This window comes from Pungitius pungitius, chromosome 17, assembly GCF_949316345.1.
Source record: "Pungitius pungitius chromosome 17, fPunPun2.1, whole genome shotgun sequence".
NCBI lineage: Eukaryota > Metazoa > Chordata > Actinopteri > Perciformes > Gasterosteidae > Pungitius > Pungitius pungitius.
The window spans coordinates 9,443,856-9,468,240 of record NC_084916.1 but is presented as its reverse complement, the minus strand read 5'-3'; the positions used below and the strand labels follow the sequence as shown (position 1 = coordinate 9,468,240).

Sequence of the window (24,385 nt, the reverse complement as noted above, 5' to 3'; positions counted from 1 at the left end):
CAAATGCTATTTTTAGCCAGAATGAAACCATTGAACTGGAAAACAAATGTTTTTCACAATCACCTCATGCATGCATACTACACGAGCATTTCATGTAGTGAGAGGGTATATGGAGGGGGGGGGCTTTAACCCTTCAAATGTTGATTTTGAAATTATGATTTAAAGAGAGCCCTTGAAGCTATTCGCCCCCCCTCCAAGGATTCTGAGCAAAGGCCAGACTCTCCGCTGTGTGTGATGACCCTTCAGCCTGCGGAGCACACAAACTGAACACTAATCTCAGGCTCTGGCTGGTTGACCCTGTATGATATTACTCATACAAAAAGCTGCATGAAATACTTTTTCCAGGGGCAACGGCATCTCTGAAGCTCTGCACGTGTCGTATACGTATACTTTATATAAATAATAATATAAAGTAAATAAAGTTTAACAAGCAAAAACTTGATACAGTGATCATCATAGGGACATTCATTTATTATCTGCATGTGAACCTGCACAAACAACACTACCTAAACCAGATAAATTGAACATAATTTGAAAGGCCTTAGCCAGGCGTAACACAAAAATAACTAACTAAAAAGTAATAAAAAATAAAAATGTAATTAATAATATAGAATAATAAAATATTAAATAAAATGTATGAGATTGAAATAAAGTGCAAATGATAATGTAGCCTTATAATCTTTGAATTAATTTGATTAATGCTTCAGCAGTCAATATTTTGGCATCACAGAACCAGCAGTTCCTCTTCAAATCTTCATTGAACCACACGTCTGTCTTTCAAGTCAGATTTAGAGTTTCCAGTCAGTGAGATGACTGACTTCTTCTGCATCTGTAGCCCCTTTTTCTTTAAAAAAAAAAATTCCACCTGCATTCCCAGGAGCGTTGGATCTTTGGTTTAAGATATGACGCTTTAATTTTGGAGGCTTCAATGCTTCGTTGGAGTTATGCTGCGTTCCCACCGAAAGCCAAGCGGATCCCTGCCTCGCTTTACTCGCCTGACTAGCTGACCAGCAGCCGGTTTAATGACCTGTTGTGTCTGCTCGGAGATTACCTCAGAGATTTTGGTACCCGCAAGTAGTCTTTAATGGAGCCTTGCTGCTATCCCTGAGGTAGATGAGTGGAACAGTAGTAAACCATTGTTGTGGATGTTGGTCAAAATGGGGACGCACTTATAAAACGTATAATAACAAAGCAACACAGGCTATCATACACATGCAATTTGGACCGACCATTTGAGCTGGTAGAGTTAGTACTTTGTATTTGATACCTATGAGCCTGTGATTTAGTAACTGGTATGAATTTACAGAAAATCTGACACTAGATAAAAGGCGTCCAATCTCCGAGCCAACAAATCTCTCCAGGATGAAGGGCGACGCAGCAGGTTGACGTGCTGCCTGCTAATAATTCAGTTATTTCGTCTGTCTTTAGATTTGTTACTCTTTTGAACATCTTTATATGATTATTTATATACACTCACCGGCCACTTTATTAGGTACACCTGTCCAACTGCTCGTTAACACTTAAATTTTAAGCAGCCAATCACATGGCGGCAACTCAGTGCATTTAGGCATGTAGACATTGTCAAGACAATCTCCTGCAGTTCAAACCGAGCATCAGTATGGGGAAGAAAGGTGATTTGAGTGACTTTGAACGTGGCATGATTGTTGGTGCCAGAAGGGCTGGTCTGAGTATTTCAGAAACTGCTAATCTACTGGGATTTTCACGCACAACCATCTCTAGGGTTTACAGAGAATGGTCCGAAAAAGAAAAAACATCCAGTGAGCGGCAGTTCTGTGGGCGGAAATGCCTTGTTGATGCCAGAGGTCAGAGGAGAATGGCCAGACTGGTTCGAGCTGATAGAAGGGCAACAGTGACTCAAATAACCACCCGTTACAACCAAGGTGGGCATAAGAGCATCTCTGAACGCACAGTACGTCGAACTTTGAGGCAGATGGGCTACAGCAGCAGAAGACCACACCGGGTGCCACTCCTTTCAGCTAAGAACAGGAAACTGAGGCTACAATTTGCACAAGCTCATCGAAATTGGACAATAGAAGATTGGAAAAACGTTGCCTGGTCTGATGAGTCTCGATTTCTGCTGCGACATTCGGATGGTAGGGTCAGAATTTGGCGTCTACAACATGAAAGCATGGATCCATCCTGCCTTGTATCAACGGTTCAGGCTGGTGGTGGTGGTGTCATGGTGTGGGGAATATTTTCTTGGCACTCTTTGGGCCCCTTGGTACCAATTGAGCATCGTTGCAACGCCACAGCCTACCTGAGTATTGTTGCTGACCATGTCCATCCCTTTATGACCACAATGTACCCAACTTCTGATGGCTACTTTCAGCAGGATAAAGCGCCATGTCATAAAGCTGGAATCATCTCAGACTGGTTTCTTGAACATGACAATGAGTTCGCTGTACTCAAATGGCCTCCACAATCACCAGATCTCAATCCAATAGAGCATCTTTGGGATGTGGTGGAACGGGAGATTCGCATCATGGATGTGCAGCCGACAAATCTGCGGCAACTGTGTGATGCCATCATGTCAATATGGACCAAACTCCCTGAGGAATGCTTCCAGCACCTTGTTGAATCTATGCCACGAAGAATTGAGGCAGTTCTGAAGGCAAAAGGGGGTCCAACCCGTTACTAGCATGGGGTACCTAATAAAGTGGCCGGTGAGTGTATGTGTGTGTGTTATTCGGGGGCCCTGACATCTTGTATTTCCTTTATTTGGTTTAGTATTTACCGTATTTGAATTATAAGGCGCGCCTTCAATAAATCGCCGATTTTAGAACTATTTTCATATATAGAGCGCACCGGATTTTAAGGTGCATAGAAGATACTGCAGTAAAACGTTTGACTGGGGCTGCGTTATGCATCCACTAGATCGGGCTGTGCTAAATCAAACGTTTTTAAGCGTTCTGAAAACTCTTCACTCCCATGGTAACGTTGTTCAAACGTTAATGTGGATATTAACAATATCTCTGAACCTCCAACTTTCGTTCTTGATTAATGAAAACATTCTTGGCAAATGCTTTCCTGCATCTTGCACCGAGAGGCAGCGCTGGAACAGACGGTGGCGCCTCGCAGCGGACCGTCAGCGCGATCCCGACATCCAACTACGAGCTTTAATATACTGTAGCGACTCTCGCTAATGAACCTCTGGACAATGTGCTTATCTTCTGGTTTTATTGTCGAGAAACAGGCTACTGTCGGCCGTAGCCTACGCCGAACAAAAACACACCATCGCTCTCCAAAATAACAACAATTCCCGCGTCCCCATAGGTGGCACTAAGATGAGTGACGTAACATTGTGCGCCCTTCATTGAACATCCCAAAACTCTGTAAAGGGCAACTCCGCTCCAGAACATGAAAACACAGTCCGTTACAATACGCTGTTGGAGCTGGAATTGCCGCGGCTGCTGGCACCAGACTTTCCCTCCAATGGATCCTCGTTACCCAGTATTGATCAACCAATTGATCCATATATATACAGCGCTCCGGATTACAAGGCGCACGCGTCGTTTTTTTAGAAAAAAAAGGATTTTAAGTGCGCCTTATAGTCGCGAAAATACGGTAGATTATGCCTGTAGTCACCACCTCTACAACTGTAGATAAGTAATAATTCCTTTTGTAAAAAAATAATAATAAACACTCGGCTTCAACCAAATCATTTTGCTGGTCCACTTTTGCTGCTGAGAGATTACACTGATAAAAACACCTCCTACCACAGAACTCAACCACTAGATGGAAACATCGGTCTATTTAAAATCAGTAAACCAACATGTCTTTTGTTAGCTCTTGAGTTGTAATTAAATCAAATGTACGAGATGGTTCATTGAATGCTTGTCACAAATGATCACATATTCTGTTTTATTTTTCTTTCTCTATAAGCAGTTTAAATGAAAATGTATACAATAGATGTAATGAAATGGAAAAACGTCTGTCATTCTCAATTAAGTCACAATCTTCTAACTTAAGCAGACATGATTAATGCACTTTTCTCCATCGATGATTTAAGTTGAGACAAATCTGGGATAAGTAGTATTTACTTTGGGATGGCGTTTATTAAAGAGAAGGAAACTACTGGTATCATTTAAGAGCTGAACAAACTCTTTCTCAAAAATCCCATTCAGTTTAATTTGAGGGAGAATGTCAAAATGCAGGAAAGGTGAATAGAAAGAGGTTTCTCCCCATATCCCTCATCTGTACGCCACTGCTGCTTCAGTAATCCAAAGACACGAACATCCAAATCTGGTTTTATTCCTTTTACATCCAGCCTTTTCCCATCTCCTTGTTCCCCTTTTCTGTTTGCAGGCATTTTGACTTGGCTTGAGACCGTGTCTCAGTAGATTTATCCAAGAGGACGTGTGTCTGTCATGTTATATTAACGTCTATGATCTTTGCATTCACTCCAGTTATTTTTAGGCTAGTGCATACCTTTCTTAACTTAAACTCAAAAGGTTGCTTACTATTTATGTATATTAACAAGTTAAAGGACAAATCAGGTGAATGTCAGATTTCAGTAAAAAGAGGAATTCGACTTAATTAGATTTCATCTGCACACAGGAATAAAACACTGGAAGATCAAGGCAGATGGAGGTACGCAGTGTGCAATGTGCAAAGCGTCTGACCGGCAACATGTGATTGAAACCAGCTCAGATTAAGCATGTGCATGCACCAGTTGTGGTTCCTGCGTACTGGTGTAACGCAGCAGGCCTACACTGTATTCCACGCTGCTGCAATCCGGCGCTCTCCATAGTACTGAATATACGAGGCGCTGGGGTCTACACAAGACTATTCCGCCTAAATTGGATCACACCGTGCGTAAAAACATGTCAAATAAACGAGAATAATAAATGAAAGATAAATGCACCAGTTGAAATTAGGCTATTTTTCAGAAATAAGTTATATATGTTATGTTGCGGTTAGTTGTAATGACCAAAACATATTCTGATTACTGATTTCTTGTCTTTATGAATCCAGATTTTATGTGTCCAGGGTCATGTTAGTAGAGCTTTTATTAGCATAACTAATCCATGACAAAACTCTTTATCTGAATAACCAGTTTTTTTTAGTGAATTTCCGAGCGGATGTGGAAATCCCAATTTATTGTTTTAGCAAATGTCTCAGAAACCTTATATTCTATATGTGATCATTTAGCAGTACCTCGTTTCCCTGTTAGAGGGCATTCTGAGGCCCAGTGGGACCAGGCAAGTTGTTGAATAGTTGATCTGATTCCTCTTTCTGAGTTACTAGCAACTTTTCCTCAAAAAACAAAGCTGCATGAATTGAATTGTGACAAGTGAATATCAGTGTTGTGGTTATGCAGCTAGAATTTGTACCCGATTTGACTACTGCCAATTACCAATAATTATGTAACAATGACAATACGGTGCTGTGGTGGATTGTCTATTTTAAGCATGTTTCTTCATGTTTGTTTTCTCACTAGTTTGTGCTGCACCAGATATGTTTCCTGAGTGGACCTCAGTTGTAGGTCCAAAGGAAACACCTGCTCCAGGTGTTCAATCTCTTTTGTCATCATCTTCCCAGCATGCAACATTTCCATTATACTTGCGATATATACACACACACACACGTATACACACACGACTTGCCGTTATTTGGGAAGGTCATGCGATCTTACTGACCCTGAGAGGAAAACCAAAATACAGCTCCTCTCTCTACCAATTTAGTGGCATTAATCCAGGGCTTTCTTTACAAATAATACAGGAACTGATGACATAACGTATCATTAAACATGTTAAGTGTTTGTCAATTTTCATTCAGGCCTTTCAGTGATAACGGAACTGGTTTTTATGATATTATTTTAATTTTGTAAATTGTTACAGGAGCATGATAATAGGCTCGCAGCACTGTGCCATCTAACATTATGCTCACAGAAATAGAAAAGTAGTTTACAGGGGGTGGAGCCATTAACAATGGCAACTCCCGGGGCCTGTTTTTTTTTAAGGGAGGCAATGTGATGGGGGAGGAAATCCATGTCCATGGAGATGGAAGGTGTAGTTTATAAACATGAGGGGAAGAGCTCTGATGCTTAGGATGGAGTTTGGGATGTGGTCTAGCAGGGGCAGCTGCAGGGTTGTGTAGGAGTATGTTGAGGTCATATTTCTATATTTCTTCTTCGATGGACCATTTCATTGTTATTATGTTGCGTGGCCTAATCATCAATCGTCATTGTTTACTTAATGTCATCAAATTGCATTGACAAAGGGGCCCATTCCGATGATTGAAAGGTCTTCATCCCTTGATCAAAAGACACCATGAATCAGCATCCCTACATCTTGAAGAGTGTCGCATAACCAAATAAGTGTTCATGTGGGTTTTTATCATTTTACACTATCACTGCACAAAATGAATGCATTTGATCGCACAAAAACTCTTTGATGCTAGAAGTAGGGCAAATCATTTTTTTATTTTCTATTAATATCTGAAAACCTGCAAAAGCCTTCAGTCTCTCTCGCCGCCCTGTAAAAAGCATATGAAACGCTTTCTCTAACACATTGTGAGCTCCAAAATGTTCCCCGTTGCCCAACGGCTCATTTTCAATGGAGATGGTGAAACCTTGTGATTTAACATGGGGGCTGTATTGCATCCTTAATGACTCCTGGGTTCATGTCTCCTCGTATTGGCCAAAGCAAGAACAGATGGCCCCACGAGTGGAATCCAGACACACTCACTGTGCCTGTGACATCTTTGAAAACTAAGTGTGTGAGTCAGTGTGTGTCTCAACATTTGAATTTGTGAATGTGTGTTCACAGGGTGTGATGTATTTTCTTTTCCAACATTTACTCCCAGGCACAATGAGAATGTGGTCTTAGTCAGCCATCGTGGTTACATAAGAATAAGAGAACCGTGCGTTTGCATGTTTTAAGTATTTTATTTGTATCCCTGTGTTTCTTGCCACTCTTAAAACATGTCTGTTGAGTTTACTTTGAAGCTTATGTAGGATGGATACACTTCCTTTTGTCAGATGTATTCAACAACAGGAAGTGGGTGGAGGGGTCTCATATATATATATATACACACAAGTATATCAGTTTTTTTTTGTGGTTTTCTCGCAGTCTTGTAGCCAACTTCCTGTGTTTGAAATGAACTGTGGGTACAAGAAGAGTTACACACAATGTGTCTTTCTAGCCGCTGGCTCATACACCTGAACCCCCAGACTTGTTGACATGAGAGACGCCACACAGGATTACCAAGTGTTGACATCTGAAGACGGCATCTGTTACTTTCTACAAATCTGTCAAACACGACGCATGTGCATGAACACACACCCCCACTATTGTTTTGTTTTTTATACTATAAAATGTACCAAAACATTTAAAGCAAATAACAGGTGCTGCTGTTATTCTACAATATATAAATATCTGATAAATAAAATTGTAATTAAATGATAAAATGGTTTTATACTGCTAATCCGGAATTGTAAGCAGTCTTCTTAGATGTGAACTGAAGCCAAATGATTACAAAAATAGATACAAGAAATGTGAAGCTAAAAGAGCGCTTTGGTTGCTTTAAAAAAAATAAGGTTGACATCACACTATTTGGAATAAAAGGATTAGTGTTAACAAAGAATCTACCTGGCTCGTTACCCACAAAGTCAAACTCTGAGACAAAGTATAACCCGATTTCACAGTTTTACTCACACGTTTGTTTTTCTGATGTGGTTCTGTTGAAATGGAATAGTATTCTTTAACCCAAATGTAATCTGAATGTTGATGTTATATTCTCACATTCTTTTATTTGAACACTTAAGAGTCACGAGTCTTGAGGTTCACTGCTTGACTTTTATCTCTTGTCACTTCTCCCTGGTTCCAATCGTCCTCCTCCTTTTTAACCAGGCGTCTGCCTGTGATTTCACTGGCGGTGTAGTCCAGGTCAACTGCTCTTATTTTGTGGTGATGTGAAAAATAAATAAAAATAAAGTCCCGGAGGTGGAGGTTGCCTAGCAACTACTTCCCATCTTTGTGTGAGTTGGCCTTCGTCAGATTGCAAGGTAGACATTTGTAAGCTTTCCAGCATAACAGTTTGTGCACAACCTCATCAAGAAAAAAAAGAGACGGGTCTCTGTGAAAAGGAACCACTGAAGGATAATGGGCTACTGAACTGTCAGTTTGGTTTTGGGAATACAGCTAAAAAGACCTCGCTTATTGCTGCACATCTCTCCACGGCTCTGTGCAGGATCATCATCTTGCATCAGTGATCTAAACTAATGGCCTCGTGCATTCAGTGGTCAGCGGTACTAAATCTGAAGACGCTGTGATGCTGACGAAGCGTCCAATGGCTGCATTAATGTAACGTGTAGAGATGTGGGTAGTGGTCTCATTAGTGGATTACAGCAGGATTCTTATGTCCACATAGCAGCCAGCACTCGGCTTGTAACATTAAATTACATTTTGATTAATCAAGTCGTGTCCTTCAGAGCCATGCCAGCATCTGGTTAAAGTACAAAATGTGATCAAACTAACAGTTGTTTCAAACAATTTGGTTCATTTAAAAGAAGCCATACAATAGATTGCGTCGTTCTTGTTCACATCTGGATTCAGTTGCCCACGAGGCTGTACCCGCCGCTCCTCTCCTGCTCTTTCTGCTGACGGACAAAGGGCTGTCGTTCATTCACCTTTCCCAGTAATCTAGAAAATCAAAGCAGTGGCTTTTCAGGTCATAAACTCATTGTTGGCTTTTAAGCTGCCACAGCTGATTTACTGTTATAGTTTTTAGAGCTGGGACCTCCAGCGGTGCCATTAGCCTTATTGTATATTGTAGATTATGGTGAGATTGCAGTTCTCTAGTGTAGGTCTGGGGCCGCGTACAAGGATTAAAAGTTTGTCCTATTTGGATGAATTAGGAAAAACAAATGTTTTATTTCTAACTTCCTTGTTTTGAGTTTTAAAAGTATTTAGGTGCTAAAACGACAACAAAGTGTGAGAGGACCCTAAACCGATAAACCAAAATTATCAGGTGTCAGAAAATTCAACAAACAAATGTTGTCTTTCAGTTTATTATAAAGTTCAAGTGTACAATAACCCCTGCGACATTCAATGAATAAGTATGGTGTCATGGCCATTGCTGAATTAAGCCATTTGTTTGCCATTATTTAGTTTTCATTTAATATCAAGTTTCTTAAATTAATCAACCAAGGCCCGTCTTTGTTTAGTCTTTTCCTTTCAGTAAAGTGTTTTGTGAATTTTCTCTTCATTTAGAAGAGAACCTAATAAAAACCTTGTTATGGCTCCACAGTTACAGGTTATTTGGTTTGTGGAAACACGTCACATTTAACATGAAATAAAATATTACATGAAGCTCAACACCTACAAATGCACGAACAGCAGATTCATGAATACGCGCATGACGTCAGGAAAGTTCAAAATGGAAGTTAGTAGGGCTGCACTTTTGACCGTGAAAGTTAAAGTTATGCCCTTGTGAATATACCACGTCTGGGCATAAATTACATAACTGGATTGCAGAATGTCTCAGTTTCCAAGGCAACCGTATTCTTGTCTTTGGTTTCATTATTATCCGTCCAGTTTTCTCAAAACACACTGCAGGCTTCTTGTCAACTGACTCCTCAGTGCGTTTGTAAGATTACGTAATGGTTACGTGTAAAAAATGTGATTGCATGTCTTTTGTAACTGAACCTCCGAATTATAGAGATTTAAAAAGAAACCACGATTGATAAGTAACATTATATATGTTTAATGTGACCAACTGGCCAATAATGGTAAATGCGTCACTTAAGCCTTGGAGGCTATGATTTAAAATTGAGGTCCCCCATTTTGTTGTTTATGTTATTGTAGTTCAAACAGGATCTAGTAACAGAGGAAATTTGCAAAGCAGCTCTGAAATCTTGTATGATGAGTTCTTTCTTCCCAAGTAGCTCTTGAGATTTAACTAGTGCAATATAGTACAACATTCTACTGTGGAAATCTGAGTACTTAGTGAGCAAACCCCAAAGGTCCCATCCAATAACCAATAAATCATACACCCGCCTCATATTTCCACACTGGATGCTCGTGGTTAATGTACTGGTTCACATTTTCTTGTGCCCAAAGCATTATCATAAGTTGACGGTAAGGCGTGCAGGCTTTTAAGGAACTTGAATGTACACGGCCATATTTTGCATGCCAGTGCACGCAGCAGTTAAAGGACTGAAATATTCACATTCAAGATTCAGACAGCAAATGGGTCATGGTCAGATGATGCCTTCTTTGTGAGAGTTATGTAAGAAACCCCCAATTTAATGCAGTTTCGCAACTACAGCAGTTCTTTTCACAACTTTTACACACACACACACACATACTAATATATATATATATATATAATATATAATTATAGTGTATAACACAGACAGTTGTGGTCAAAAGTTTACATACACTTAAAGAACATGTCATGGCTCTCATGAGTTTCCAGTTATTTCTACAACTCTTGATTTTTCTGTGATATATTGGAACAGATACTTCTTTGTTACAAAAAAGATTCATGAACTTTGGTTCATTTATGACTTTATTATGGGTTAACAGAAAAAGCGACAATCTGCTGGGTCAAAAATGAATTAGCAATTTTGGTGACTTAGAAAGTTGTGTCAATGAAATGAGCTTCATAGCATGGCCTCTTAACTTCTTGTGAGTGATTATGAGTGACTTCTCTGAGGCCATTTGAATAGGGCTCATTGGATACAAACGCTACAATGGGAAAGTCAAAGGAGCTCAGCATGGATCTGAAAAAGCGAATCATTGACTTGAACAAGTCAGGAAAGTCACTTGGAGCCATTTCAAAGCAGCCGCAGGTCCCAAGAGCAACAGTGCAAACAATTGTTTGCTGCCAAAGCGGCACCTTAAGGCTGGACTGAAGTTTGCTGCTGATCACATGGACAAAGATAAGACCTTCTGGAGGAAAGTTCTGTGGTCAGACGAAACAAAATCGAGCTGATTGGCCACAATGCCCAGCAATATGTTTGGAGGAGAAAAGGAGAGGCCTTTAACCCCAAGAACACTATGCCTACCAAGCACGTGGTGGTAGTGTTATGCTGTGGGGCTGTTTTGCTGCCAATGAAACTGGTGCTTTACAGAGACTAAATGGGATAATGAAGGAGGAGGATTACCTTCAAATTCTTCAAGATAACCTAAAATCATCAGCCTGAAGGTTGGGTCTTGGGCGCAGTTGGGTGCTCCAACAGGACAATGACCCCACACACACATCAAAAGTGGTAATAGAATGGCTGACTTAAATCCCATTGAGAACATGTGGACAATGCTGAAGAAACAAGTCCATGTCAGAAAGCCATCAAATTTAACTGAACTGCACCAATTCTGTCAGGAGGAGTGGTCAAAGATTAAACGAGAAGCTTGTGGATGGCTACCAAAAGCGCCTAATTGAAGTGAAAATGGCAAAGGGGCATGTCACCACATATTAGCACTGCTGTATGTATATTTTTGACTCAGCAGATTTAGTCAGTTTTTCTGTTAACCCATAATAAAGAACCAAACTTCATGAATCTTTTTTTGTGACGAAGAAGTATCTGTTCCATCTATCAGAGAAAAATCAGACATGTCGAAATAACGGGAAACTCAAGAGAGCCATGAAATTAGGTTCTTTACGAGTGTATGTAAACTTTTGACCACAACTTTGGACAAAACGTTTGTGAACCTTTTCAAGGCTTCACGTTTCAGTACATTTATATTTTAAGTTGATTAGTGCAGTAATATCTGAATTAACTACTGGTGTTATTTCTAATGATTTGGTTGAAGTATTTTCATGTTCTTAATGGGAATTGAGGGCTCCAATTATTTTTTAATAATTTGTTTTCTTGCACTGCATGATGCATGAAGTCCGACCGATGCACTTCACCCCCCCCCCCCCCCTCCCAGCTCATTCCGGGTCGCACTTATAATCAGCCACTGGTAGTTAAGGAGCTAATGATATTTCTGTTGGGTTCCCTGCAGAGTGACTTGTGCTGCTCTACTCAAATGCTGTTGATTGTGGGTCCTGGTGTTTGTTTGACCCCGGGCATTGAGGTCTGTCATGTGATATAAAGATGAAGGCGGGGGTTGACATTGTGTGTATCTGCGTGTGTGCTTGTGTGTGATACACAATTGATGCATCATCAATGTGTCTTTAGCGGTTCCCTTCAATTGCACTTGACACGCATTGGAGAAGAGCGAGGCAGAGCAAGGTGAAATTGTGATGCTCTTCACAGCATCATGCTAACGAGGAGGATTATTATCCCCCCCTCCCCCCCTCAGGCAGTGGAGACGGACAGCGAGTTGGGCGCACTTTTGACTGTGTGATTTGTGAATGAGGCGTTTTCTGTGCACAAAGCACACAAGAGTAACCTCACCTTTTTGAAAAACCATTCCATTTGGTTTTTCTTTTCATCTCTTAATTGGTTTCCCCTTTATTAGGTGCTCATCCTTCTTCATGAAAGTAGCTTCCTCCTCCAGCCCACTGAGGCGTATTAACAGAGAAGAGATTCTGTGTGTTTTAAAGGTCAGAGGCAAATGTGTCCATAGTCATAGAAACATACGGCGTCCGTGCTCCTTGTTTGCCTTGATTCCTCGCCACACCCCCCTCTCTCCCCTGCTCCGGCCCCCCCTTCTTCCTCTCTCAGCAGCAGACAGTGGTATGCTCCACTCGTCTTCACTGCTCTCGCTCTCCCTCTCCACTCTCAGCAGTCTCCACTCCAGAGCCAGACACTGGTGCAGCGCCGATCCATACATACGCCACGTGTGTGTGTGTGAGTGTGTGTGCGTGTGTGTGTGTGGGGAGGGGGGGTCGGTCTCGTGGGTGCTTGTTTCCTGAAAACGCCCAACGTTGGAGTGTGCAAGCTGATCTGCGAGAAAATGTGCGTGTGAGCCTTTCGGGAGCATCTCTTTTATATGGAGGAGCATGTGTGTAGAGAGCGAGACGGCGTGAAGATGTGTGGTGGGAAGGTGCTGTTGTGATCGGTGGACTTTTCCGGTGTACTATCGTCGTGCTGCCCCCCCCCTCCCCACTCCTGCTCATTTGGTTATCTTGTGAGGGCAATAAGCGGCTAGCTGGGATGTCCACCTCGCCTGGTGCAACAGACGGGAGCCAAAGGAACTCTTGTAAGTGACTTTTTTTTCTGTCTTTTGTAAGTGGGAGTCTGTGTGTGTGCCAAATTGATGCACTTTATTTTGAAAGGAGACCTGGCCAAGCATAAAGGACATGTAATGCATATTGCTAATCTGGAACAAGTGGGGGGGAAAAAAAGAATGTTCTTTATATTTTCTTTATTTAAAGAATGTTCTTTGTACAGGAATATGAGGTGTGTGTGCGTGTGATAGCAGAATGAGTTGATCGTATAGCACAGTGTGTATAAAGGGAAAATTGCATCTTCCAGCACGTGTGTGCGTGCTTGTACTTGTTTACATGAAAGAGACACTAGGCTGGTGTGTAACGTGGGAGTGTGTCGGAGCATGCGTGAGTGTTTACTTCCCCGGAGCGCCCCCAGCTGTCGATCTATTGGAGAGGAGGTGGGCATCGATCGGTAACCACGCCAGTCGTATCTTCACCAACCGGAGAAGTGCCGAGAACCTACTGAATAGTATCTCATCTTTAGCCACAACCATAGAAATACTACTTCTACAATGTTGTTTTCACCATTATTATTGTTATTATCATTTCACCTGTTTTGGTTGAATGACTGAAATACTCCATCCATCCATTTCAGTGCTGTGAAGGGATTTTAGTGACAGACTAAGGTGATGGTGTGTAGAGTATCAGTTATTCAGTGTGTAGAAGTGTGTAGGAGTCTATGACTGCTGGGCAGTTTTAATGTTTAACTCTATTCTGGCCCTCGAGCAACGCGCGCACACACACACAACCAAAGGATTGCTGTACCGTAAGTGGGTGATTGATAAAACGATGTGACTCATTTTGACTCATCTGAGAGCTCAGTGGTAACACACAAGAAATAATCGCTTGCTCACACACACACACACACACACACTGCGTTGACGGAGGCACAGAGACAGAGCCCATCTTGGAAATGGGTTTCCTCTTTTTGTTTTCATATAGTTGCATCCCCCCCCCCCCCCCCCCCACCCCTTCCTGCCTTTACTCCCCTTCTCCCCTCTTGTTGTTTTCCCGTCGTAATTTACTAAATTACTTGCATATAACTTGCGTGGAAACCTTTTGTGTGTCTGAGGTGATGAGTTACTGATCACACGCTGACTCAGCCACCCCCAGTGAATACCTATTGTGTTTTTATAATTTCATAATCATGAGTTGACAGTGTTTGACTGCTTGGTGCTGTATAACTTGTGTTTTGCTGTCTAATGTTTAGCTCTATTTTGTTGGCTGCTTAGCATTTGACCAGTTGGTTACTTGTCAATATCCATCCATCACATTTCCTTCCTTCCTAGAGCAGTGCTTTCAACAGAAATATCAAGTGCCCTGCAGGCTATGATCACCGATTTACTAACTGAAATGTTACATAACCAAATGCAGCATCTGAGGAAAGGAAGTTCAACAGTCTCAGCTGAACAACAGGCTGAGTAAATAAAAGGATGGATTTAATCAAACAGAAAAATATTAGTATTTCGATTGCATGAGTTGTGATTTAGTACTTTTTTATTTCAAAGCAACATGACCGATTAGGACAAATAATTTGTGATATAAATCTGGTGAAACATCAAATAAAAGCCTTACAAGGCTCTTTTTGTTGATTGAAAATCGTAGCTGTTTGCAATTACATATTGCTGCGCCGATAATTTAAAAATATAGCACGGTTACGGACAATTTACTGACTTTCACATTTAAGGCAGTAATATTTTTGGATGAGTATCTGTAGCACGTATTAATCTCCTCCTCAGAGTTCCTGCAGCTTGACTCAGTGTGTTATTATCACAGAGCTCTCTCTGTGTCCTCTGTAAAGGAGCAACAGCAGGCGGCTGCCACTGAGACGGATGTGCTTTGTCATCACTTCTGCCAAATGATGGCTTGCTTCTTTCTGCCTTCCCCTCGTCTACTCCCCCCCCCCCCCCCTTCTGTCCCCACCTTTCTCTCTTTTGTGGTTGCTGTACGCAGCTGGTCTCTTTTCTGCTGGTGTCTCATCTGTTCCTTAATCTCCGGTCCTCTGTATTTTACAGCACTCTTCATCTTTCCTCCTCTTCTTCCTCGCTTCCCTCCTGTCTGGTTTATCTTGGTTCACATGAAACTTTAATTGCATGTAAATCAAAGCACTGCAGATGCGATAAGTCTTTTGTGCTGCTCTAATGAGTGGGTCTGGAGTATTTGAATACGTTACAGTAGGTGGCTCCTAACTGCCTCTAGTGGCTTAAACCACGGGCAAACTTGACTTTTAATATTGCTGGAAAAACGTTTTTTTTTTCTCAAAGAGAATTTCAGGGGGAAAAACGGTGAAAATGCTTATTCTAAAAGGTTCATTAATTTGCCTTGCAGTGCTACTCACGGCATCAAATATCAAATGTTCCGTTCAATTTAACATGCTAGTATTTTATGGGTTTTAAAAGTGTTCATTCTGATATTAACATACTATGCAAAGTACAAGCATATCCTTGTATGTGTATGAATGTAAATGTCAAGATAATCAGGTTTTGCCAATATTTTGCATTGATACTTGGCTTTAAGTGTACTCATTCTGATAAGAAATTGGGAACTGAGTATTGGAAAAGAAAGCCGTTTCTGAGATGAGACATTTAGCAGGTGACCAGTTTTTCAAATAAAACATTTGCTTTTGCTGGAAAGTTTGCTATAAGTGAGATACATATGCTGCCAAGGGACAATGTTTGAATCCTGTGTTGACTTTTCATCCATCGTCTCCTGTGACAGAGAGACATGTTGTGTGCACACTAGTGTTTATTTTTGTCTGGATGCAAACATTTCTCTATACATACAAACGTACACCAAAATGCAGTTAGCTTGCTAATTAGCCCGTCCAAACAGCGCTCGCACAGTGCGTAAATCCAGGCGCCGTGCACACACGCAGACGTCTTTTCCTTTCAGCGGAGGTCACACTCCCCTTGAAGCCCCCCAAAAGAGGGTTAACAGACTGGAATTTATGGCATTAAATGGGGTTTTCTTCAAGAGATTAAATAAAAATAGTTGGACAAAGAACTGCTTGATGCGCATGAGACATAATAATTACAATTTTAATCCGAGTGTTTCATTCTTTTGGCTGTGCGTGCATGACATTGTAATTTGCTCTTTTTAGTTTCATATGTTGTATAACTGATGCGTGTGTGCAGTTGCATACATGTTGATTCTTGTTACATGCACTATAGTATATTGACCTTAATAGTCCATTTATCCATCTATTTGTTTTTCCTTCTTATCCTCCAGGGTTGCAGGAACACGTCCCATGAATCAGGATTTTAACAATTATTTTGATAGGAAGACAAATTATGAATCTGTACTTGGACAATCCCAACAATGCGTTCCACCTTTTGAAACACCTTGGTAATGTTATTTGCCCTCTCAACACTCGTATTCTTTACTCAATTGTACTAATGCCAGGCTTTCTCAGCAGTCTCTACACTAACCGTCTTTGCTCAAGAGGAGGAACAGTCTCCGAGCAAAGACGCTCTGGTGATTCAACACATCACAAAGGAGTCAAAGGGAGGGAAAGGAATGATGAAAGATTGAAGGGGGGAGAGCGATCAGGGGGGCGGTAGATGGGTGAAAGAACAGAAAAGTTTAAGAAGGACCCCAAAATTAGGAGACAAGATGAACAGGGAGAGAGGACAGCGCGAGTGAAACATTAAGAGTAAGAAGAGAGCAATGCAGAGAAAGCAAAGCAAGTAGGTGGAGGAGGAAGGGGAGTGGGTGAAGAGACCGAGAATAAGAGCTACACTAGAATGATGGTAAAGAGGAGGAATAGAGCAGAATTGGCAAAATACATTACAGATAATGAGTAGGGCTAGTAAGAAGACGGAGGAGAGTACACACTGTCTGGGAGCTTGCTAATTGGTGGCGGTTGATGCTGAGTCCACACACTGCAGTAATGGAGGATCTCTAGCTTTTACTATCCGGTTGACAGGACATTTCATTGTTTAAAAAGAGAATTCCAGACAGTGGAAACAGGAAACTTGCTGAAATGAATTTCGCTGCAACATATCGTCTTGGGTCCATGCGCTCAGCGACATTTCAGTGCAGACTAAATGATTTAATTAAGTGGGATTGTCAGTATCACAACTCCACATTTGCTGAATGAGTCTTAAGACAGATAGGTGAAGCTACCTGTAGCCAACCTTTGGATGATCTGATCCTAACCTAATAAGATGAGATATTTATGTACATAAAGTTATTTATCATTTTAGTTTTTCCTCTCGTTTTGCAAGATACCGCACATTTAGTATGTCACTAGACATTTTTTATTAATATGAACTAGCTGGAGACATTGTTGGAGACGTTATTAAATAAGTTGATAACAAGTCAAACAACTTGGCCTAATCATGGAACTACCTACAGTAGATCAAATCTGCTCTCCGTTCGATGAGATTTACCCCATCATCCAGCCATACATACATACAGCAATTAATATCACCATAATGGTATCACAGCTATAAATAAGCTCCCACTGCTCGTCATGCTGGGAAATTATGCTGCGAGCTGTGCAGTATGACAGAAGAATAATAAAGAGACCGATCCACAAGGAGCATAATGATTGTAATTCAAGGGACAATGGTAGCTGGTATATCATTTTTATACAGAGTAATGTCAGTTGTTTAGTGTTCAGCGAGTGCTCCAGTTACTTCAGTGTGAAGTAAGAGTGAAGGGGTTGAATTTAAGTTATTTTAAACACCCCATCAAATGATGATGTGAAACTGGAGTAAGAAGAAGTGTCTTAAATTATACTGCACACAGACGTGCAAAAATACACTCACAGATGCATATACTGTACACAGGCAGATGAAAAGAGACCACCATGCATGCTCATACTTTTTTTTTTTGTTAGACAATAAAGACGCAGATCAGTGTTTTTGTCTCGCGTCCTGATCACAGATGGTTTAGAAATTGCATTTTCCCTCTCTGTGCGATCTACCACACTAAGTGCGTTATGGCTCTATTCTCTCCTCTCCTCCTCTGGGAAACGGAGAAAAAAAGTCAGTGTGGTCAGACAGCCAGAGAGTTTCTCTAATTAGGTCCGTGGTTGAACAGTATTTACGGACTCTGTAACACCTCGTAGGTCCTGTGGCATTTCTTTTGTATTTCATACAGTTCTTTGCATTTTGGACAATTTTAGACTTAAGCTAGTGGTTCTGTCTGTTTTACTGCAGTATAAAGCCGTTTTCTTGGCTTGTCTTCGTGCTGAGGGCCTTAGTGCTTCTGTGCCCGCTGCTCAGGCACCTAAAGCGCATCCAAGGGTTTCTTCTGCCTGTTCTCCCCCCCCCCCCCCTCTATCCTACGGCCCCCCTCCTGCAGCCTTATGTAAGGCCGCATCACTCGGGTCAGCCAGAGACTTATAAACCCCTCAAGGACTCCTCGTCTCTGTGACTACTGTATCTCACTCTGTCCCTATGTCAGTGAGTGGATATGTTTCATGTTGTGTATGTGCGTGAGAACAGTCAATGTACCTGGTTATGTTGTGTATTTACAGATTTGTATGTGTGTGTATGTAAATGGGGCAGGTTACTGTGGGGGAGGGAAGACGTTCCCGCTGTGAACCAGGTGACTGAGTGGCCCAAATAGAAGTCTGGGACAACAAAAACAACAGATGGTTTTACAGTACACCACCAACACTGGGCTACTAATCAAATGTTTCACTCCTAGGTGTGACGCTTCTGCTCAAACCTTGCTTACAAAAATGCCCAAACACCTCATATTCACTGTTGAGTGACTCTACCGTGTGTCAGGGACATCTTCAAGGTTTGCAACAAAAAAAACAACAGTAACATGGAGGCACACAGGCATAGGTGTAGCCTATATAGAGTCATACAGGAGTATTGTACCATGTGATCATAGATGATAAGTATAGCCAATGTGTTAGAAAAGGACAGATAATACAGGGAAGATTAATACGAGAGAACGAAGAACACCTGGGGTTTGTGTGTGTGCTTGTGTGTGTGTGTGTGTTAACATGTGATGTCTCGTCTGTCTGCGAATTCTCCTCATGCGCCAAGATCAGACCTTTTTGACTTTTCCTGCTGTGTCTATCGAGGGCGCGCTTTGACTGCAGATATTTGAGGTAGAGAAAGAGAATGAAAAATCTGCAAAAGAGGAATATGTGAGAAATACGCAGTGACAGAAGAGAAGTGGAGTGGTGGCTTCTGGTAGATCGGTCTCACAAATACACCGACTGAAATGTTGAGTGGACTTCTGTGCAGATGAGCAGAATGAGCTTTTGCCCACACAGGTGGAGGGGAGGAGCTTACATTAGAATCATTTTGGCATTTCTGTGACTCCTTTCAAATCTAAAAGGTATCAATATAACAATCTTTCAGGTTGAAGAAGGAATGCTTAAGGACATAACCCTTTTTTATCTTTTCTTATGAGCCAGCTTACGTGGGTTTGCAGTGAAATGATGGTCCAGGGGTTCATGTTATTTACACTGAATTCCAGCCTTTAGCTTGACATGTTTAAAAATTGATCTGGGAAATTGAGGGAAAAAAGGTTCCTTCATAAGCCTTCAATTTTTAAGTCCTAATCAACATGTTTTTTTTTAAGGCAAATGTTGTGTTGAACGTTTGCTTAACTTATCTTGCGCAAGCTTATTTCGTATCCTCTCTTAGGTTAGACGTTTTCACTCACAGGACCGCAGCAGCTGTTTTTCATCATTTTTTATACACCCGTCGTATTTTACAACGCTTAAGGTGCATGAACGTGCATCACACTCTTTGTAAAAAGAAGCTTGCATTATAAATCATGACCACAGTAATGTTTTCTGAAGGAGGAGCAAGAGGGCATCTGCAGTCTGTATAAACTCGCATTTTGAAACCCTGTAATAAAAGCTTTATCAAGGTCATGAACTACAAGTCGGAGAAGTAAATAGAACATGAGTTATAACCACTTTGCTGCGGCCGCACTTACACACTGACCCAGAACATCTCGCTCTCTCCCTCCACAGGATGACAGCGGGCCACCTCTTGGGGGAAGTGAAGGAATCCCATTTATAGATTCATACAATGGTCCCATTATCCCACATGGCCGCCTCTTAACCATACACAAAAAGGTCCTCTATTGTTGCGGAGCTGCGCAAATAGGAAATGAGGTTGTTAAATAAAGGCAAAGGTTAGAGATGGCATGGTTCCATGAAGAAGACGAGCTCTGATATTTTCCCTGGGAGAGTAGAGCACACGCAGAGATGCCTCGACTGTGTGCGTTTTACATTGTCACATCCTCATCCCTGTGTACTTTATGACCTGGTTTACTGGCCTGCATTAAGCTCAAAGAGACCGCTTTAGGGCTATATACGTTAGCCTTAGTTTTATGATCCTTTTACCCATCTACCCGTAAAAGCATTAACATATTGATTATGGAAGCATAATATAAAGAAATGTTGAATACAAACGGCAGAAAGCCACATCCTGTAAGTTCAGAGTGCAGCGTACAAGCCCTTCAATTCTATAAAAAGAATTTGTCGCTGAACGACTTACCTGATTAAAATTAACTTAATAAAACAAACATGTTGCACATATGCCAACACACCTGCTTGAGACTTGCACATCAGCGAGACACGTTGCATGCAAGCAAATTGCTCATTTCTCTGCCCCCCTAAATGAGAAGAGCTGCGTTCGGCGCACAACGCGAGTTCTGATGAAAAATTGATCAAAGGGAATGTGTGCATATGTTGTGTTACGTCTAAAAACATATGTTCTTAGTTGAGATGATGGTAAATTCACATTCAAGAGACTCAAAACTTTCTTTTCTTGTAGTAATGTTTCATGGATAATTAATGTATTGGTAATGTACTAGGAGATGTTAAACCTGGCACGGTTGTTCAAATACGAAGTGGCTCCATGAGTTCATTCAGCTCTTTCCAAGGAGATTTGTATAGTTGTTGTCATCCCCGTTCTGTTTTCTTTCTGTCTTCGTTGTGCGTTTGTAAACCCGCTGGTTTCACTTTATTTTTTATAAAACCTATGACTGTTTTCCCCTAAGTAGTAGTCAGTCTGTGATGGATGCGATCTCTTCTGATTGCATGAAAACGTAGTTTTTAAAACCGGGATTGTATGCATGTAGCATCGTATTGTTTCCTTTGACTCCCCGAAGGAGGTAAATAAAGAGCTATGTATTTAGTTTGATTTTGCCAATGCCACGTCCTAACAGGGGTTGTGCAAGGCCCTCAAAACAGAATCTTTAATCATTACTTGTATAGAAATAAACTGAGCACTGCGCAGCTCCGTTAATATTTATCACATACAGCACCGTGTACACAGATCGTCTGTGGTCTACTCAGTGCGTTTCAAGTTCAACTTTTGGCTCACAGCCTCGCATACAAGTCGGCCCACGTCTCTGTCCTCCATATCTCACTGTTTCTCCCTTCACTCTCCTCGTATAGAAAAGAGTGAATAAGTAGTGCTTGAGTGGCGTCTGCACCAAGGTGGGTTTTGCTGATGTAAGATGGCATTTGCTGCGGTAGGGAGAAAAGCATCGGCTCCTGCATAATGCATTTGCGATTCTCACACATTTTCAAACAGTGTGCATCTCCTAAATACACGTGCAAATCTTTAGGGAATATCCACATTCGTGCAGCTTGTCTGAAAACGGCTTATGTTTGAAGCTGACAGTGATATTTTATTGTGGAGAGCTGTTGCATGTCCAGAATATCCTTGCTGCTCAGGCTCGATTTGCTCGAAACCCCCTCGAGGGCATCGGTGCACTCGCCTCCTTGATGTGAGGGTCAGATTGGCAGGTTTTCTCATTTAGACACTAATACTTTTCATTACTGCATTAGCCATCATTAAACTAGAGTAAAGGTCCCTTTTAAAGGAAAGCAATTAACCTGTTCGAAAATGCCCACTTTCACCTTCCTCATCCAGCTTCTATTAACACCTCACAGAGGTTTTGGTAAAGGAAATGAACTGCATCAGCCACCATTCAATTCCTCGTTGGCATGTGCTTGGAGCGCATTGGCTGAACGCAGATTTATTTGGCAGCCCGAAGATTCCATTATCTCCCATTGAGGAGAGTATTGGAAATTACATTTTTCATTATTCTTTAAGACGTATTTAATCCCCGTTTTTTGAAAGGATGGGTTTAGCCGCATTTTATGGCAAATGCAGCAGGACTGGAACTGCAAAATTTGGATTAGCCCAAGAATTCAATTCCCACCTATTTAGGTAACAGCATTTCTCACCCATGTCCCAAACATTAGTTCTAGTGGATTCTCATAGTACAACTGTGTGGTATGTTCTGTATCCTCGTAGGAATCTCCATGTCAGCCAAAGCGGCCTCCGGTGGAAACACAAAGACGGGTTCACGTGGGCGGCGCGGTTTGTTGTTGAGGCTTTTGTGTGGACTGTACGCGGTGGGCAGCTTGACAGGCTTGTGAAGAGCTGCGAGACCTCTGACAACACGCCGACGCCCCCCCGCTCTCCATGATGGACGGCCGCTCTCTGACAATCTACTGGCAGCAGTTGTCGGATTAAACAACCTGCCCTCCATCTTTCTCTTTCCCTGTCACTGGTTAACAGGATATATTTTCAAGGCCTCAGACACATATTAGACATGTTGAATCCTTTGGATGTGAATTAAGGTCACCGGGCTACTACAGTCAGTGTTTAATGAATCATCTAATCAATTTGAATCCCCACATGTAGATATAATATATATTCGGTAATGGTTTCTCTGTGTATTTATTGACATTCATCTGGCCATAACAAGACCACCATCAGCTTTGGTTTACATATGCGTTTATTTTCCAGTTGAGCCTTGATAACTTAAACCTGAACTAAAAGGTTGCACCATCCTCTCTGATGCACCGAGGCAAATGCACAAAACTCTGCTATAAGTTGTTATTGTTCTACAGGGCCACAAACGTTTCACTCTGAACAATGTGGCTTTTAATAAAGCATCAGCTTTTATTCCTTCCATGCTGGTTTCCCTGCTTGCTGTTCATGTGCATTCATATTAGCCAGCCAGAGTAATATATAGGCTGGATACGTTCCATAGCTTTATCTACTGACCTTCTCACGATCTGGCCCCTGCTGGTGTTAACGTCATTTTCCAGGCTGCTCTGTATTGGGACGCATGCTGCCACATTCACATGCTCACTGGGAACTTGATTATACAGATTTAAAAAGGCCAGATGCCTTGGAGCAGTGGAAATGTTTTGAGGTAAATGTCACTTGGCGGCGGTAAGGAAAAAAACTACATGTATGTTTTTACATTCACATTGCCAGTATATTTACCTCTGAAGCCGCTGATTCAGGTATTTCTACCCGGCATTTAGATTTTGAATTGATTCACCTCCGAACAAAAGCAGCAGGGCGACACCACAGATCCCGGAGCAAAGAGCCGCTGTGTTTCTGCAGCGCCAAGTCACTTTGATGTGAAATCACTTTCAAATCTGATGAAAAATAATAATGCAGCTTGAAATCCCACAGGCCGTCATCATAATGTGTCACATTATGTAACCATGGCTGGATGTGGTTGGCAGGGTGTGTTTGTTTTATATTTTTGTTACAGAACATTTACAACAGTGAATGTGGTTTTTAACGAAATCATTTAGTCAAAGTAATCTATCAGGTGTGTCAAAGCTGTATTTATGTTCTTCCGTGCTATGTGCTCCGTTAGCTGTCTGTGTTTTTATCAAATCGGTCTCCAAGCTCTTTAGATGATACAGACTGAGGCTGCATTTGAAGTCCCCACAGTGCATTACCTGTTCAACAGCTTGAATCTCCCCCAGTATAGTAGTATATAGTAGTAAGCATCGGCAACATTAGAGCAGAGCCCACAGCAATCCACACGACCACAGAGGTTTAATCATTGAGCTAATGACTGAGGTTCTGATGAGATCGTTACGTTTTTGGGGGTATTATCAACCTTATTCACCATAAAATTATAATATAAGGGCTCAATCAGAAGACATGAGGGAATCCCACAGCCTTTTAAGTCGTATAAAACATTTCCGAAAGACGTGTTCCTTCCCCCTCTCGGATCTGGGTGCTGCATCCCTAATCCTTCCATACAGCCTCCTGCTGTGATTGTGCTGCTAGCTGACACCTCTGATTTGCTGCTGGCCTTGTCGTGACCCATCACATCAATCTTTTGTGTGTGTGTGCGCGCGCTTCCGCACACATTCCAATCCGTCGAAACTATTTGTATACGTCTGTTGTTCTTTTTCTGTGCCCAATGACAGTGATCCAGGTAAATGCCAGTGGCAGCTTGTTGTTTTAGCACTTAAGTGTACTTGGTTCAGTCAGTCACA

The 24,385-nt window shown here is 41.6% G+C and overlaps 1 protein-coding gene across 3 annotated transcripts in view; it reads left to right on the top strand.

Moving 5' to 3' along the window:
* Positions 1–24,385, top strand: part of dtnbp1b (dystrobrevin binding protein 1b) — a 230,943-nt gene that overhangs the window by 194,376 nt on the left and 12,182 nt on the right. For 2 of the 3 annotated variants that reach the window (XM_037475065.2, XM_037475064.2), the window contains exon 1: positions 12,655–13,118. The exons of the other annotated variant lie outside the window; for it this stretch is intronic. In XM_037475065.2, the coding sequence (XP_037330962.2) occupies positions 13,073–13,118 (46 nt within the window). In that variant the 5' untranslated portion in view covers positions 12,655–13,072. Of the gene's footprint in view, positions 1–12,654; positions 13,119–24,385 lie in introns of those variants that run through there. 3 annotated transcript variants of the gene reach the window in all.